General features: G+C 35.4%; 1 protein-coding gene across 2 annotated transcripts in view; it reads right to left on the bottom strand.

Moving 5' to 3' along the window:
* The window catches only part of KIF13B (kinesin family member 13B), a 243,715-nt gene that overhangs the window by 112,262 nt on the left and 113,128 nt on the right, over positions 1 to 18,325 (bottom strand). For both annotated transcript variants that reach the window (XM_023494793.2, XM_031950913.1), the window contains 3 exons: positions 17,110 to 17,322; positions 12,212 to 12,322; positions 6,796 to 6,930 (listed from right to left, as the gene is read on the bottom strand). In XM_023494793.2, coding sequence (XP_023350561.1) covers positions 6,796 to 6,930; positions 12,212 to 12,322; positions 17,110 to 17,322 — 459 coding nt within the window. The remainder of the gene's footprint in view (positions 1 to 6,795; positions 6,931 to 12,211; positions 12,323 to 17,109; positions 17,323 to 18,325) is intronic.

Raw genomic sequence — 18,325 nt, 5'->3', positions numbered from 1 at the left:
TCCATCCCAAGTCTACTGAAATTGCCTTGAATCACCTCCTAGTTGAAAAGAGGCAAGTCCATCAGAGTTGATCATCACATTATCTTGTTACTATGTACAATGTTTTCTTGGTTCTGCTCACTTTAATTAGCATCAGTTCATGCAAGTCATTCCAGGTTTTTCTGAAATCAGCTTGCTCATCATTTCTTATGTAACAATAATATTCCATTTCATTCATATACCATAACTTATTCAGCTATTCCCCAACTAATGGGCATCCAGTCAATTTCCAGTTCCTTGCAAGTACAAAAAGGACTGCTAAAAACATTTTTGCACACAGATCCAGTAGAGACTGCTGGACCAAAGGGTATGCAGTGTCACAGTTCCAAATTGCTCTCTAGGAAGGTTGGATCAGTTCACAATTCTACCAACAATGTATTAGCAAAAAGCCTGTTTCTAGTGAGAAAGTATTTTAGCTTATGTGCAATGTAACATTTTGGAAGGAATCACACGATGCTAGAAATAATAAGATACAGAGATAGCTAGGTAGCTATCAGCTGTCAGTTATAGAGAAATATAACTTGTAGAGCTATATAGAGAACTATAAGCCAAGTATTAACTAGGTTCAACTGAATTCAACAAATACCATAAACATTTCTTAAATACCTTCTATGTGAATATACTCAGTCAAATGTAAAAATACAGGAAGAAAATAAAACCAGTCTCAAAGAATTACAATCTGCTGGTTAGAGAAAAATATTCCAATTACAATGAATGGGATGAATAATCAATCCAAGGAGAAAAATCTTTCTTATAATGAGTGTCACAAAAAGCTTTATCAATAACCTGAGGTCTAAAATAAGGTTAGAAGAAGGAAGAATTTTTTAAAGATTGAAAAGTGGAAAGTAACTCTTCTAAGAATGGGAAATTGTATATATAAAAGCAAAAGAGGGTGGAAAGGTCAAAGCTGGATGAGGAAGAGCAAGTAATCTGGTTTGTCTGGAATCTAAAGAATCAAACCAAACAAGTTAGCACTCAGAAAATGCTGAAGGCAGAAGAGAATCTTGTTTATTCATTCAAAGCTATTTATGAGCAATCCTAATCCCTGCCCCCAGTGCTATCCTTAGCACTATAGGGAATCTGGCAAAACCATAAGTCAATACATAGCTCATTACTGAAGTTCTTGACTCATGTTTGTCTCTTTAACACTTTCTGACCTGTACCCTTAACCCAAAAGTCTCCTCTCTAGGAATGTCTGAGTTCTACTTCAACCCATCCCCCCCAAGATTTTTCTTGGAGGCAGCTGACTAAGTAACTAATTCAGCTGACTAAGCTAAAGCTTATGCTAGGAAATGAGGCAACCAATAAGCATTCTGAACATGCTTTCTTTTTGAACCAAGATCTATTTTATCAGCACTGAGAATGTTAAGTAGATGACCTTTTTTAATTTAAATCCAATCTCTGTAAGAAGTTGTTGAAAACTTGTATAGTTTTTTCGCTTGAGCACTCAAAGAGTAATTGGTCTGCCCTGGATCTCACAGTGTGTCCTAGGCAAGATCTAACCTGAGGTTTTCCAGACCAATTCTCTCTCTGCTCGGCAGCAGAACATGAAGACATTACAAACACAGACACGGTCCTCAAACCCGAAGCCAGGAGGAAGGAACAAGCTCCTAGCATCAGCAGCCAAGTCCTCAAAGGGAGAGCGCAACCACGGCAAGTGCAGTCAATCTCCTTGGTTGCTAACTGCCACCCACCACACTCTACCTGTGCTGATGCCCAAGGGGAGCAGCCAGGGCAGCTCTTGCCTTCTCTCTCATTCTGATCATTTTCCCCTCATGCTTCCTAGTGACCTATAAACTGCATCTTCAAACACAACACAGGCCTTTACCTCCCTGGTATCAGGGAGCACACAACTCAAGAGGCAAGGGGAAAGAAGAAGAGGAAAAGTCCCCATGCATCTCCACAACACATTTTCCCCTAACGTTGTTGATGGCTTCTAGTCTCTGTTTTTAAAGACTGGGTTTCTCTATCTCTTGCTGGCAAAAAGTACATAGCCAGTCCCAGGCCCAGTCCCCAAAAGAATCCCCACAAAGCTTCCACTAGCCCTAGTGCCCCTCCTTCAACAGCTGAGTGGCCCTTCTCTCTTTAAGGCTTACCCTCCTGACACCAGACTTGGTGCTATCCCTGCCGTAAACTGGACTTTAAGAAGGCAATCAATTTCACCATGCGCCAGGAGCAGAGATTCTACTGGCCTTTGCCCCCACACCCAGCCCCTGCCAAATTTTACTGATCCCCAGAGAAATGCAAATTAAGACAACCACTGCACATCTTTCTGATTGGCTAAGATAACAGGAAAAGATAATGACAAATGTTGGAGGAGATAATGGGAAAACTGAGACACTGATACATTGTTGGTGGAATTGTGAACTGATCCAACCATTCTGGAGAACAATCTGGAACTATGCCCAAAAAGGCTATCAAACTTTTTATCCAACAGTGTCTCTACTGGGCCTGGATCTCAAAGAGATCTTAAAGGAGGGAAAGGGACCCACATGTGCAAGAATGTTTGTGGCAGCCCTGTTTGTAGTGGCCAGAAACTGGAAACTGAATGGATGCCCATCAATTGGAGAATGTCTGATTTGTGATATATGAATGTTATGGAATATTGTTGTTGTGTAAGAAATGACCAGCAGGATAATTTCAGAAAGACCTGGAGAGACTTACATGAACTGATGCTGAGTGAAATGAGCAGAACCAGGAGATCATTATACACGGCAATAGCAAGATTATACAATGATGAATTCTGATAGATGTATCTCTGCTCAACAATGAGATGATACAGGTCAGTTCCAATGACCTTATGATAGAGAGCCATCTACACCCAGAGAAGGAACTGTGGGAACTGAGTGTAGATCCCAACATAGTATTTCCCCCTTTTTTTGTAGCTTGCTTGCTTTTTGTTTTCTTTCTCATTTTTCTTCCTTTTTGATCTGATTTTTCTTGTGCAGCATGATAATTGTGGAAATATATATAGAAGAAATTTGGAACACAAAGTTTTGAAAGGGTGAATGTTGAAAACTATCTTTGCATATGTTTTGAAATTTAAAAGCTATTATTAAAAATTTAAAAATTGATCCCTTTGTTTTTACATTAGTAATTTCCTGACATGCTCCCTATTGACCAACAAATACCAGCACCCTATGTACTTTCCCTTGTAAGAAAAAAAAAAAATAGTTAATTATAAGCAGCTGGAAGAGCTCCAAGGAAAGACAGACAAACCCTCTAGTACCAAAGTAAGGGCAGTTTCTTCTAGCAGTCACACCTCAGTAAATATCTTACTTGGTTATAAAGATTGTGGAGAGATGTCTTGATTCTTCTTAGACAAGTCTGAGAATCTCTAATGATTCAAAAAAGTTGTTGGAGTCAAATGACTGTCTTTCTACCTGCTGACAGGTAACATATAGCTTCAGAACTGTCCTCAGAGCACAGAATGAGATGGAATGCAACCTTACCTTGCCTTCAACTCTGTGATGTGTCTGTCCAAGAGAAACTCTTCTAGATATAAGGATAAGTAAATGAAAAGGAATTTGATTTAGCTATATAAAAATTATAGAACAAGGAGTTGTCAGAGCTTGGAAGAGACATCAGAAGAGACAATCACGTGATCTTCCCTTTCACTTTATAGATGAGGAAAATGAAACCTAGAGATCACAGATTACTTGCCCAAAGAGAGTCAACTATGCACTCCACTGGCTGAAAGATGGAATCTAAATGAAAGAGGAATGAAATGAAAAAATCTTGCAATACAACACTTTACCAAACTAAAAATTTCCAGGACTGAGGTCATCTTTGTCAACTTGCTATGTTATGAAAATCTCTTTTCATGAGTTTAACTTAAAATCCAAGAAAGCAACTCTACCACAAATGCTGCCAAAATTGGGCTGGACCCACAGACTGAAACAGAATCCAAACACCTACACACAAGAAGACTGGAAATATTTTGATTCCTCTCCAACAGTCTATAAACAGAATCTTTGTTTTATTCTTTTAAATGTATTTAGAACAGAAATGAGTCAGGGTTTTTCTTACTTGTGCTCTTATTTGCATTATGTGGCATCAGGAAGAAAAATACCACATGCTTCTGAAAAATAAAAAAAAGTTGTGATTTATACCCCAACAAAAAGTCTCTAAAAGCACCTGAATTCAATTGTAAACTAAATATCAGTCATATTATATCAGTCATATTACCTTTGAAAGGAGTAGAACAATGTTAGAACACAAAAGAGACACAAGAATAAAACTTGTTAGAGAGTCTTCATTGTGGTGATAGAAGTGCACAATTTATCATTAATTACATGGAAGACATGACATAACCAAAATCATAATCAGAGAATCAGAGATTTAGAGAAGGAAACAAACCATCTAGTCAAACCACCCCATTTTTAAAATGAGGAAACATCAGTTCAAAGAGATTAAAGAACTTATCCAAAGACACATAAGAAGTCAATCAATAACCATTTATCAAGCACCTGTGCCAGACACTACCCTGTATGCTAAGTATAACAAAAAAAAAAAAAAAAAAAAAAAAAAAAAGAGGTAAAATAAAATAGTTCCTGCTCCCAAGGAGCTCACAAGGGTAGGCAAACTGAAAACAACTATGTTCAAATTAGATGTATATAAGATAAATTGGAGCTAATTTCCATAAGGAAGGCATATGGAGAAATGATAGGACTTGAACACTCACTGGATTTATGGGGATAAAAGAGACCGATGGGTTAAGGATGATACCTAGGATTGCAAATCAAATAGCTGTGAAAGTGGAGGTACTCTCAAAAATAACAGGGAAGAGAGAACATGGGGGAAAACTGGGACACCAATGCATTGTTGGTGGACTTGTGAATTGATCCAATCATTCTGGATAACGATCTGGAATTATGCCCAAAGGCTATAAAACTGAGCATATCTTTGATCCAACAATGTCTCTACTGGGCTTATATTCCAAAGAGATCTTAATACAGGTAAAAGGAGCCACATAAGCAAAAATGTTTGTAGCAGCCCTTTTTGTGGTGGCAAGGAACTACAAATTGAGTGATGATTCTCGTTTGGGGAATGACTGAATAAGTTATATTATATGAAAGTAAAGGAATTAAAGGAATATTCTTATTCTATAAGAGATGATGAACAGGCTAATTTTAGAAACGTCTGGAAAGATTTACATGAGTTCATGCTGAGTGAAGCTAGCAGAACCAGGAAAAAATTATACGTAGCAAAAATAAGATTATATAATGGTCAACTATAACAAACTGATTCTTCTCAGCAATTCAGTGATCCAAGGCAATTCCAATAAACTTTGCTGCATTCAGAGAGAGAATTATGGAGACTGCATGCAGACACCATATTGAAGTTAAAATAAAATATCAAAGAAAGTGTGGTAAACTATTACTAAGATGTCTTGTGTCATTCATTGTAGATGCTTTTCTGAGATATAATTTGCTATTGTTTTCTAATATAAGGCTCCTACAATGTAAGTTTATCATTCCTCCTATAAATGATCTTAGATTTATAAAATGCCACCTCTACTGAAACAACATAATCACCATCTCTAGTATCCATAATCTTCTAAAACTCATAAGGCAAAAAACATTAGTGTCATTCAACCCTAAAAAGATGACCACAAGTACAATGCTTGGTCCTCAGTTCTGCAGATTTAGGAACTTGATTTTACTAATTCATGCAGAGAATTCTTCTATGGATCCAACATTCCATTTAATAGCTTATGACTTCTTATTTTTACCATTAATTAAACCCTAGATTTTGTAGCTTTCCTGCCTGTGAGTTCACCACCCAAATTCCCTCCTTTCTTCCTTCTTTTAGTTTTCCTCCTTCCCTATTCTTTTCTACAGGTCATAGAAAATATAATTTGTATATCAAATTTTCTTATTTCTTTCCCTTCCCCTACCTATTTGGTATTTTTGCTTACAAAGTTACCACCATAGCAAAAAAGTTACTTCATATAACCGCAAAGTGTTTTGAAATTACTCCAGTGCCTAATTTAATATCAGTGACAAGATGATGGGAAATTTTAATCAAAATTGAACACTATTTTTCTTTAAAGAGTATTGAGTGAGAAAACCATTTAAATGATTTTCATAGCATTCTCTGAACACTCAAGCTCAGAAAAAGTTAATATGAACTTTTTTGAAATAACAATATGTGACTTTCCACTAAATCTAAAAACCTACTGTTCCCACAACTTAAAAACAAAGAAAGAAACTAAATGCAAAATTATGGTGTGTTCTATATACTATCTAATTTGGGATCTAGGATCCAAGATTAGAGAAGAAAGGGAAATTAAAGATAATATAGTTTGAGTTCTTAATTTCTATGTCATAGCATTCTGACAAAGCCTTTGGATGCATTCTCAATTTTTTTTTCCCCCAATTATTTGATTTTTTTTTTATTGGGGTTAAGGGACTTGTCCAGGGTCATATAATTAACTGAAGATCTTATCCAATATCTTCATTTTCAACATGAGTAAAGTGACATACAAAAACTCTGAATAAATTTTAACTTCTCAAGGAAGCTATCTGTTGTTCAGTCATTTCAGTCATGCCTGACTCTTCATTACCCCATTTGGGTTTTCTGGCCAAGACACTAGGATAGTTTGCCATTTGCTTTTTCAGCTCATTTTACAGATGAGGAAACTGAGGCAAACTTTCCCAGGATCACCCAGCTAGAAAGTGTTGAAAACCAAATTTTAACACGCTGTATTTTGACTCATCTAATTGCAATAAACTAAAAAATATGTTATTTTACCTTTAAATAATAAACCAGCAGTTCATTGAGGGCAGGATCAGCATTCAGGTTGACAAGAAAACATTTATTATCCCCAACTTTGATTCCTGAAGACTGAAGAGATATTCCAAGACTCTCCAGCTGTTTCTGTCGTTCCTGCATGGATATTCAAGAAATATTAATGCTACAGGTTTTAAGTTATTGAAAGCATTAAAAATTTAGAAGACATCACTGAATTAAACATATGAATAATTTACATATAAATTTATGTTTTTAAAGCACACTATAAACACTAACCTATATACTACACTGGGCTCTCTTTTGATGCCATATATTTACTAGTGCTTGTTACCACTACTCATTATATTAATGAATGAGTTCCATCATATGTACATTTTCTAACATAAAATTGCATGTATGTATGTGATGGAATGTTTATACTACAGTATATGTCTTATGTCTATACATTTTCCTAAATGAGATTATTTCTATGCATGTGTAAGTGTGAGAGAAGAAATATATATATATATATATATATATATATGCATGCTCTATGTTACAAGTCTGTTACCAGTACTTGTAGTACTTGTCTCATAGGATTATAGAGGGAAATAAATAAAATAATACATGTAAAGTCAGTTGTCATTATCCTTAACAAAAGTAATTATGTTTAGCAAAGGTAGGGCTGGACCTCAGTGAGTGGCTACATGTGAATGATGGGCTTTTATCATCAGTGCTGCTCTCTACAATACATCAACAGATCTCCAACTGTCAACCTGCACTTTTGGTTCTATTTGAACTTCATCTGCCATTAAATAGCTATTACCCAAAAGCTCTAATGTTGTTCTTCAGTTATTTTTTCACTTGTGTCTAATTATTTGAGGTTTTCTTAGCAGAGATACTATAGTGGTTTCCCATTCCTTCTCCAGCTTATTTTACAGATAAGGAAATGGAAGCAAAGAGGATTAAGTGATTTGCTTGGGATCCATAGTTAGTAAGTGTCTGAGTCCAGATTTGAGCTCGTGAAGATGAGTATTCCTGGTTCCAAGCCCAGTGCTCTATCCATTGTGTCACATAGCTGCCCCAATGGCACAGCAGCCAACCGCCAAAAAATTCCAAATAAGTGAATGAAAAGAAAAAAAAAAAAAACCTCTCAAAAATGATTTGTGATAATTCCTATCAGAGAATAAAGCTCAGGATGCTTACTTATGAGATCCTCCTGAAAGTCATTCTAAATTCCATATGCTGCAGCCTGTGGCAGAGGTCTTCAGCTGCTTAGCTTACAGCTTCCATGAGCCGAGGCAAGGGATTTGATCTGGGGTTATTTTTTGATATTTGTGAACATGGCATCATTGCTGGCTAAGAAGGCTTTTCTCTCCCACACGCTCTGAGAATCTTGCTTTCCCTGACACTGCCGTCCTCTCACTTCTTCTCCCCACCTTCATGTCATTCTCATCTCCTCCTTTATTCTGGTTGTACAGGAGGCCCCGGCCCTTCTCTCCAACCCATTACAAATGGCCTTCTCTAGCCCTCTAGGATTCTCTCTGGGATCTCTGCCCTTTCATGGCTAACCTCCTTGAAAAAGACGTTTTCAGTGAATTTGTCCACTTCTCTCATTCTCTTGGGCAGTCTAGCTTCCAGCTTCATTGATAACTGCAACTGCTCTCCCTATATTTAACAATGATATCTGAATCACAAAATCAAATTGGCTTTTCTGGCTCCTCCTCCTTCCTGACTTCTCTGTAGGTTATTACTGTTGAGGGCACCTCCTCCTCCCTCTGCTTGGCTTTCCTTTAAGAATCAGCTCAAATCCGACTTTCAGCAAGAGCCTTCTCAGATTCTTCTCCTTGTCAATGCTTTCCCTCTGGGATCGCCTCTAATTTATCCTGTCTGTATCTTGTATGTACATAGCTATCTGCATGCTTTTTGTTTCTTTCGTTAAAATGGGAGCTCTCTGACAGTGGCACATGTCTTTTGCCTTTCTTTGTATCTCCAGTACTTAGTTCAGTATGTGGCACAAAGTCAGGGTGAATAAATGCCTGGTGACTATTTACTAACTGATCTATATGCTTGTGTAAGACACTCAATTTTTATGTGCCTTCAGCAACTCCATATGGCTTTCCTATTAAGTAACAGGTTATTAAAGGTTAATAAACTTTGGTATCTAACTAGATATTGGCAATCAAATGGCCACTGAAATGTAAGAAGAGTTAATACTACAGTGGAAACTGCCAAATCTGAACTATAAAGGAAAAAAAAATTCAGAGTACCCTAATCCTGGAGATTTTATTAATGTGAAAGAGAAACCCTAACCATTTGTTCACTCTTAGTATGCCAAACAGTACGCTCCTCATCCCTTTCTAAAAAAGGACAAAAATGAAAGACCCTACCTGATTCCCTTTAAGCAAATTAAGTTAATGATCCAAATAAAAGGAAAAAGTTTATGTTTTCTTTATTTTTTAATTGCAGGTCAAGCAGCTAGGAAGCACAGTGGATAGAGCACGGGTCCTAGAGTTCAAAATACTCAAGTTCAAATCCAACCTCAGCCACTTACTAGCTGTGTGATTCTGGTCAAGTCTCTTAACCCCAAATGCTTCCTCTTCCCTCTTCTCCCCCTCCCCCCAAATTTCCCCTGCCAAAAAAAAAAAAAAAAAAGTTGGCAGGATTGATTGGCATACTAGTTGTATCAATAATATTCTTTGATTCTAAAAATGAATTATTCTAGCTGATATGTAACGTTAATGATCTTTTAATATTCATTTGAAAAGAAAAAAAGACACATAAGAGAAAACAAGGCATACACATGCTTTGTTGCTTACTTTAATACAATTCTACTTAGAAAATTCATCCAGATTGCCTTTTCAGGAAAATTCTAGCTCTACTCAGAGCATCTCAAGAGAAGTATTTAGTTATCATTGAGAAAAATACAATGACACAAAAAAGGGAGGAGAGGAAACAACGATTTTGTTTTCACAGAATAGAAACAACCATTGGCATGAATTTAGTGTCTTTTAATTTTTAAAGTATAAATACAAAGCATCAGATAGTTGTGTTTAAAAACTCAAATGTAAATCTCACATGACAAAAGTATATCTCAATATATTTCCAGAAAGTTTTTTTAAAAAAAGAGGAAGATCATGATCTATCTTATTTCATTATATAAAACAAAGATGTAAAAGGAACCTGGTTAATATTCTCTATAGCATATCCAAAATCAAGAACATGCTTAGTGAAATTATGCCATTTACTAAAAGTGTAAGAAAAAGTATACAAATAAAATAGGTATCCATTTCCTTCCGCATCCTGTCCAAACTAGCATATGAGGTTACCAACATTTAGTTCTAATCCAACATTCCACCATTATGTTCTTTTGAACTCTCTATTCCTGCAGAGTTGTCTTAGTCCCTGTTTTCTGCACATTTCATATATCTATACATATTACACATACACACACACACACACTTTATACATTCCCTCTTCTACCTACCCAAATCCTATTTATCCTTCAAGATTCACAGCAAGTCCTATCTTCTCTATAAACTCTGCCTTCACAGCCATTGATCACACTATATTTTGAAATCCTTCAGCACTTAGAATACAACTGACATAATTACTCTTCATATTTTCTTAGCTCAGAGAAACTGTAAACTCATCAAAGACAGAGACATGACTTGCTGTATATCTGATATCAGAGATGTCAAAAGGGGTCACATCAGAGGTGGCTCAAATCTGATTTAAAATGTTTAACAAAAACAAATAAAAATACAATGCAACATTGATAATGTTTAACATGTGGTTTTCTAAGTCAATATGCCATCAGATCTTTCTGGTGTTTCACATGGCTTGGATAACACCTAGCACATAATGGGGATTCAATTAATGTATTCCAAAAATTAACCAAAGTTGATTAAATTTCAAGATTAATGTGCTATTCACCATATAGCCTCTTGTTTCAATCCTGTTCTCATTAAGAAATATGTGCTTATGTGAACTTAAAAGCTAGAAAAATGTCTTTTATCTTAAAGAGAACATTTCATATTGTCAGGAAATATGTGACAAAATCTTATCAGCAGAATAATACTTTTTTACTGAAAACCAACTTATACCTCTAGAAAAAGCTACAATTTGTTGGTTTCTATTCAATATTAATTTAAAGTCATTTGGTAGGAGATGGAACACTATAACTCACCACCATTATTTCCTATTTGTTTTAAAACAAACGAGATTTACATTGTCTTAGACTCTTTATTATGATCATATAACATTATACTGAATGAAGAGACAGGATGGTATAAGGGGAACAAAAAAAAAAAAAAAAGAACTAGGAGGACTGTCCACTGGAATATTGGTTTTCACACAATTTCCTCAATAAATTTAACCAAATCAATATTCAACATTCATCCTGCTCATTCTAGAGATATTGATGGGGAGAAGAGTCTATATAAAATATCCTACTGTGATAATAAAAAAATAAGAGTAAGAATTAACTAAAATTCAGTTCTTACTCAAGAAGCTTACAATCCAATGAGATATGTATAGGAATGCTTAAAAAGTAGAATGTGAAAAGTTTTATAAAAAGTTTTATAAAATGAGACAAATTATTTCCTTGGAACATAGTGGAAATGTATGTATAGCCTGAGCAAATAAAACAGATATTTCAATAAAGGGGCAGAAGGAATGGGGGGGAATGGAGGGAACAACAGCCCTGAGTGTAGGCAGATAGAATGTAGCAAGGGTTCTTAACTAGGTATGACAAGCCCCTGTGATCAGACACACCGGAACCTATGTAGAGCAGAAGGAAAATGGAAGATAAAATTTCACCTACTTAACAATTTTTCATGGCTCTATGCTGTTCATTTTGGCACATTTATAATGATGCCACCCAAATTAGCTAATGTTATAAATGCATTTTTGAAAAGCTTATGCAAATCTGGAGAAATGATAACGTTATTATAAGAGTTGGCAAACAATAAAGATGATAGTCTAAACTATACCATTAAACATTTTGTAGCTTGGGCAAGTCTTATTTCAGCTCCTTACAGATCTGCCTAGGAAAATGCTCACCAGTAGGCAGCATATTTCACTGAAGTTTAAGGAACGAGAACCAGAAGCTATAAATTAATCAGTTTGAAAACTTGTAAGTTCCCCTCCATTGCAATCACACTGATGAGACAGTGGAAAAATACATCTTTTGAACTGTGAACAGTACTGCCATTTTGCCTCAGGCTTCTCCTAGGAAAGTAATTTTTGAAAAACAACAAACAGAGCCCTTGACTTACTGGCACAGAACTGGTCACACATAAAATCAGAAGAAAAGAAATTTCATTTCAATCCCATTAGAAACATTCAGAAAGAGCTGTGGAGTATTTTGAAGGAGTTTTGAAGAATATTTTGAAAGTAACAGGCTCCATTTCCCCTTACATGAAGAAATACTAACCTGAGCAATCTCCTCTGTTTTTCTTAATTTCTCTTCCCAGGTTACAGTCATTTCTTGAATCAATTTCTCCGATTCTTCTAGCCGATCCTTTAGCTCTGGGGATTTCATGGCCTACAAAAAATATAATATTTTAATCTTCAAATGTAAGATGCCTTGAAAAAGGAGATGCTAAACCTAATGGGACAAAAGTAACAATCTGCCTCATCTCAGCTTGATAGCACAGTGAGGTCTTTGACCTAGGCAAAAACACACAATGAACTGTCACTGATACACAGAATCTCTATTGTACTGTCTATGCCATGAATCCAAGACATATTAGCTAAAGCATATAAAATGTCACAGGGGAAAGTGTAGTGGATTTTGAAACAGTTAACCCCAAAGTTCAAATCTGGATTTTGCTTTAATTTAACCAAGTGCGACCATAGGAAAATTATAAATTCTCAGAGCCTTAATTTGCTCATTTTTAAGAATGAATTTACAAAATGATGGAGTTAAAGCATTGTAAAGACAAAGCAACTTTGAAAGACTGATTAATTCAATGAACAACTATAATTCTAGAGTACAGTGATAAACATTTTACCCACCTCCTAACAGAAGTGATAAATTCAAAATGTAGATAAAGACATATTTGGGGCAGGGGGAGATGGAAAATGTGCGAATCTGTTTCATGTAACTATGAATACGTGTTGCAATGATTTTTGCATTTCTTTTTTTCATCAAAGAGAGAAAGAAAATTAATACATATTACTTTAAAAACTATTTTTAAAATAATAGGATTAGACTAGAATTTTAAGGACTTTTCCAAATCATTCAAAGAGCTATATGGTAATAATTAATTAGATCAGGGAGTTTATTTTTTTCCTTTCCACTGTGTTAATTAAACAGTTAATTAATTCTAAAGAGTCATTTTGCAAAATATGGAATGATGGACTACCATCTACTAAGTGAACAAACTTTTTTTTAGTGTGTTCTTTTTAGTTTAATTTAGTATGTTCTTCCAGAAGGCTGCTTATTTAGATTGAATGATAATTTATTATATTATCATTAATAACATGTTACTTCATGGTTCATATCAGGCTTTGCATCATTTTCTCATTTGATCCTCAAAAAAACCCTGAAAGATTATTATTTTGTTCATACCCTAACTCTGGACCTGTGGGGGCTCCCATCACTCTGGTTTAGTGGGGATCAGGTCAAGCCACATGTTATAGGACCAAGGCCTGGTGGTAGCGGAGTATAGGAAAGGTAGTTGATTGAGTCTCCAACATAATCAGGATGGGGTTCTACAAAGGGGACTTGGTCTTCAATCCCAAATCTACCTCCTGCTGCTCTCTCAGGTTTTACAATCACATCAAGAGTTCAGAATAAACTGGAAACTAGTGACAATGCCTCCCCTCCCCCATTTTTTTTAATTAGGAGAAAGAGAGAAAATAGACCAGACCACTCTCTAATACACATGTTCTCTTTCTCTCTTTTTAAAATGATACCCTAACTGAAAGAATCAGTCATTTGATCACTAAATTTAAAGACAAATTTATTATATAATGTCACTAAGACTGGTCAGCATTAGTCCAGTATGAAGAAATATTAAGGGAAGGAAAGTGTCATGCTAAGAGGTAGGATGGTGAATAGATCTCCAAAATCTAATTTTGAAAAAATTCAAATGATAACAGAACATATTAAAAAACATTATTTAACAACGAAATGGTCACCTTTCTCCTATCCTCTATACTGGACAGATGAGAAGTATCAAATATGAGTCACAAGCAGCCCTAATCAGATTACAAGGTAACTGGTAAATATTTAACAAAATAAATAAAAATACAATAAAATGCAGATAATATCAGTATGACCTAAGTGAATATATAACCCACAGAGATCTTTTTGTATGACTTAGTAATGTTTAAGTTCAATAGCACTGGGTTAAACTGTTAGTAGAATACTACAGAAAACTGGAAATCTACTACATCCCAAACACACATATTGTCTATGCTTTCCCAGGATGATTGTAAGATCATAGCAGTAGATTACAGTGAGGTCTACTATAAGTCCTTGTCATAAATGAGAGGTGGAAATAGGCTTGGCTGAGATACACTTTACTAACATAAAATCAAATAACCTATCTCTTAGGATATACGAAGTACCTATGCAGATTTATATACTGTTCAGTATTATGCAAAGCACAGGAAGGGTACAAAAGATTAAGAGACATACTGCTTTTCCATAAGAACTTATAATTCTTTGGTGGGTTTGGAGGGAAGAAGAGAAGAAGTTAAATACATGAAAAAATTTAGTCCATGATAAAAGGGATATATATATATATAACTAAATGCTAACTGGTTAGACAGTAAACTACGAAGGGGAAATCTATGAGTGAGAAGTATTATTTTTCCTCCCATATATTAAGCTCTTACAGGGAAGTATTGTCTCACTTGTATTCTCACTCCCCATTATGGAACTTAGCAAATAGTAAGTGCTTAATTATTAATCTATTAAAAATTTTCAATGAATTGTGATATTACTTCAAGCTGAGTTCTAAGTTGAAGGAGACAAAAGACTGGACTTAAAATCAGATCCTGCCTCAGACACCTCACTTAAATGTCTGTCTGCTTTTGTTTCCTCATCTATAAAATGGAGATGAAGATGCTCTAATAGCACCTACATCCCAAAGCTATTATGAGGATTAAATTAAGAGAATGTTTGTAAAGTACTAGCAAATCTTAAAATGCCAATATGCTGTCACTGCTATTGCTAATATTTTTATCATTCACAGTGATGTCCTAAAAAAGGGTTATCTACATTCATTGTTTCCAATTCCTTATATCACATTCATTTCTGAACTACTTTCAATTTTACTTGCAATCCCTAAAACTGGCCCAAAATTGCTCTCCCCAAGATTACCAACCATATTTTAACAGATAAATCCAATGGCATTTCTCTTAGTTCTTACCATTCCTGACTCCTCTAAAGTTTTTACTCTGTAGACTGGATGTTCTCTCCTCTTTTGTTTTTGGAGGCCTTCTTTTAGTTCTCCTCCTGCATAGTGACTTATGCTCAGCATCCTGTATTGAATCCTTGCCATTATTCTCCCACCACTAAATGTGGTGCAAAGCCAAGGCTTTGTCCTGGTTCTTCTCTCTCTAGTCTATCCCTTACTATGCCTTCTGTTCTCATGGATTCATTATCATCTGAATATTCATAATTTTCACATATATACTGCCAACTCTAATCTTTCTTCTGAAGTTCTATCCTGTTTTGCTATCTGCATGAAAGACAGATCTACCTAGATGTCTCAAAAGTATTTTAAACTCAATATGCCTATAACAGAACTCATATTTCCTCCAAAATGTCCTATAACCTAAACTTCCATGTTCAAACTAATGGCACCCATCTGCCTCCCTGTCATGTTGGTGTAAAATCTTAAGTCATCCTAATTTGCAATATCAAATCAAATGCCAAGACTTGTCAATCCTCTCCCCAAAACTTTTCACATTGTTGTCAGTCAATAGGCGCTCATTAGAAGTTTATTATGTGTTGGTGATAAATTTCTGGTGATAAAAAGAAAAGTGAAAACATTCCTGGTCTCAAGGAGCCAACTGAAGGAGAAAATATGCCAAAAATTGTCCATGCAAGCTACATGTAATACATAAATGGTAGGTTAATTTAGAGAAAAAGCCTCTTGTAGAAGATATTTGAGGTATTTGAAGGTGTTTGAGCTGAGTTTTGAAGAAAGAGTCAAGGTGAGGAGGAAGAGGATTTTAGGCAGGACATCCTACCCTTCTCTCTACTTACAAAGTTGCTGGACTAGTTCAGATCCTCACCAACTCTCATCTCATTCATTGTTAACCTTCATACTCAAAGAAGGGTCAGTATATAAGATTTGACTATGGCTGATCAGATCAGTACAAGCTCTGAAGGGTTAGGGTCAAGCACAAATAGTCCGTTTGAATATTTGGGATGGAGATGTCTCTACATTTAAGCATCTCAGGCCTCTAACCTCTTTTTTCTCTGATCTATCCTCCACATGGCCCTAAAACATATCCACCCATGTAACATGCCCTCCCCTACTTAAAAAAAATCAATTTTTACCTACCTTTGTTCTCTCAAAAATGGAAACATATCACCTCTTCAACTTTCTCATAGAAACACAGCTTCCAACAAAGCACAGTTCAAATACTATTACTGAACAGAGCTTTTCCTGACCCTAGCGTTACTACACATCAAAAATTTCTTCCAACCAAAAAGATTTCATATCTATTCTGTATCTGCTACTTAATTGTGTACATGGTATATCCTAAACAAATCTCCAGGTGAGCAAGGGGACAGTTTTGTTTTGGTTGGTATCCACAATGCCTAGCCCACAGTAGACACTTAATAAATGTTAATTAAACTGCACTGCCTTTTGCCTTCATTCTAATCCCCCAAATTATTCATTTCCCTTTGCTGTCTTCTAACACTGTCTCCTACACCTATGAATAGAAGCTTTTCGAAAGCAAGATTCGCTTCATTTCTGTCTTTTTCTCTCGAGAGTACAATCAATAAATGTTTGCTGACTAATTAACAACCTACCATGTTCTGTATTACAATTCATTTTCCATCTTTCATTCACAACTCCCACTTCATATACAAAGTATGCATAAAACAACTATTTTATTGTTTATTTATCATCAAACAAATTATTATTTATTAAAATTATTTAAATATAGAATTATTAAATATATTTAATTTTATAGTTTAAATAGAAATTATTAAATATTTATTATTAAAAATTATTAAGTATAGAATTCCTGAATGGAAAAGGCCATTATTTGAATAACAAAGAGAATGTAATTCAAATGCTGGCTTGACTGGATTCTCACAGAAACAACTATAAACCAGTTACTGAAATGCGCTGGTACCTCTGCTTTGGTTAGCTGTTCTCGGAGCTTTTCTACTTCCTCTCGGAGATCCCGGATGATCCGTGCATTAGGGTCTTCATTCACTACTGCATGGTTCACAATGTTTTTGGCTCTGTCGGCATACCTCAGAGTTGACAGGGTCTCATCGTAGTTATCAGCTGCAGGGCTGACAGTGGCCACCATGGCTGTCTTGCTGTTACCCCCAAGACTATCCTGGAGGGGAAAAAAAAAAAAAAAAAAAGCAATAAAGTCATAGAATGTTTTAATTGAGAAGGGTCTCAAAGAAAAACTATTTGAATTCTTTCAACCTATAGAAGAGAAAAATGAAGGCTAGAGAAGTGAGAGATTTATCCAAGGTCACAAAGTCAGTTAAGAGCAGAATCAGCCTTCTTGATCTATAATCCAATGAGCATTCTACTAGACCAAAAGAAATTTTCCATTTAATTTACATAAAGAGAAAAATCCCACCATATAACTGGTTTGCCCGGTATAATTAGTCATTAGAAAGGCTAGTTTATCCATCACTAATAAACAAAAATATTACACACGAGCACATATTCATTGGTGGATATTTTTCTATAAAATTGCAACTTGTGTTACAGATCTCCCAAGAAGGTACTAAATAACTAAATCACAACTTCATTTAGGATTGGGCTACCACACAAGATGATGTGATTGAAGACCATTCTCCTCCCACAATTGTTAAAGCCACACTTTCTAATCTTGGGGGTTCTATGGTGCTAGATTAGCACAACCAGATAGAACTTCTAGCTTTTGGTCACTATTTAATTCTTGGTTGAACCTCTGAAATTATATAACAAAATACACAAGAATATTAGTAAGATTCCAAAAAATGAAGCCAATACCTTCCAGCTTACATTAAAATCTTAAAATATAAAGTACATCATGCTCTACAATCCTTTTCCCCCACAAAAACCAAATCCAGAAAAAGACATGCTGTCTGTAGGATAAAGAAAACCAGACTTGGGAGTCAGGAAAGCTGTACCTTCCAAGCTTGTCTCTGAGGCTTCCTAGCTGTGTGATCATGGGTAAGTCACATAACCTCATTGAGATAATTCCTCTTTGGTAAAATGAGAAAAATGATATCTATGTCCACAGATACAGCTCAAATAAGGAAACAAAACTAAGGTGTTCTGTACACTCTAAAGCATTATTTATTAACATATATTGTGGCTAGTATATTCTGGTTCTCCCG

This window comes from Sarcophilus harrisii, chromosome 2, assembly GCF_902635505.1.
Source record: "Sarcophilus harrisii chromosome 2, mSarHar1.11, whole genome shotgun sequence".
NCBI lineage: Eukaryota > Metazoa > Chordata > Mammalia > Dasyuromorphia > Dasyuridae > Sarcophilus > Sarcophilus harrisii.
This window is presented reverse-complemented; position numbering and strand designations above follow the sequence as displayed.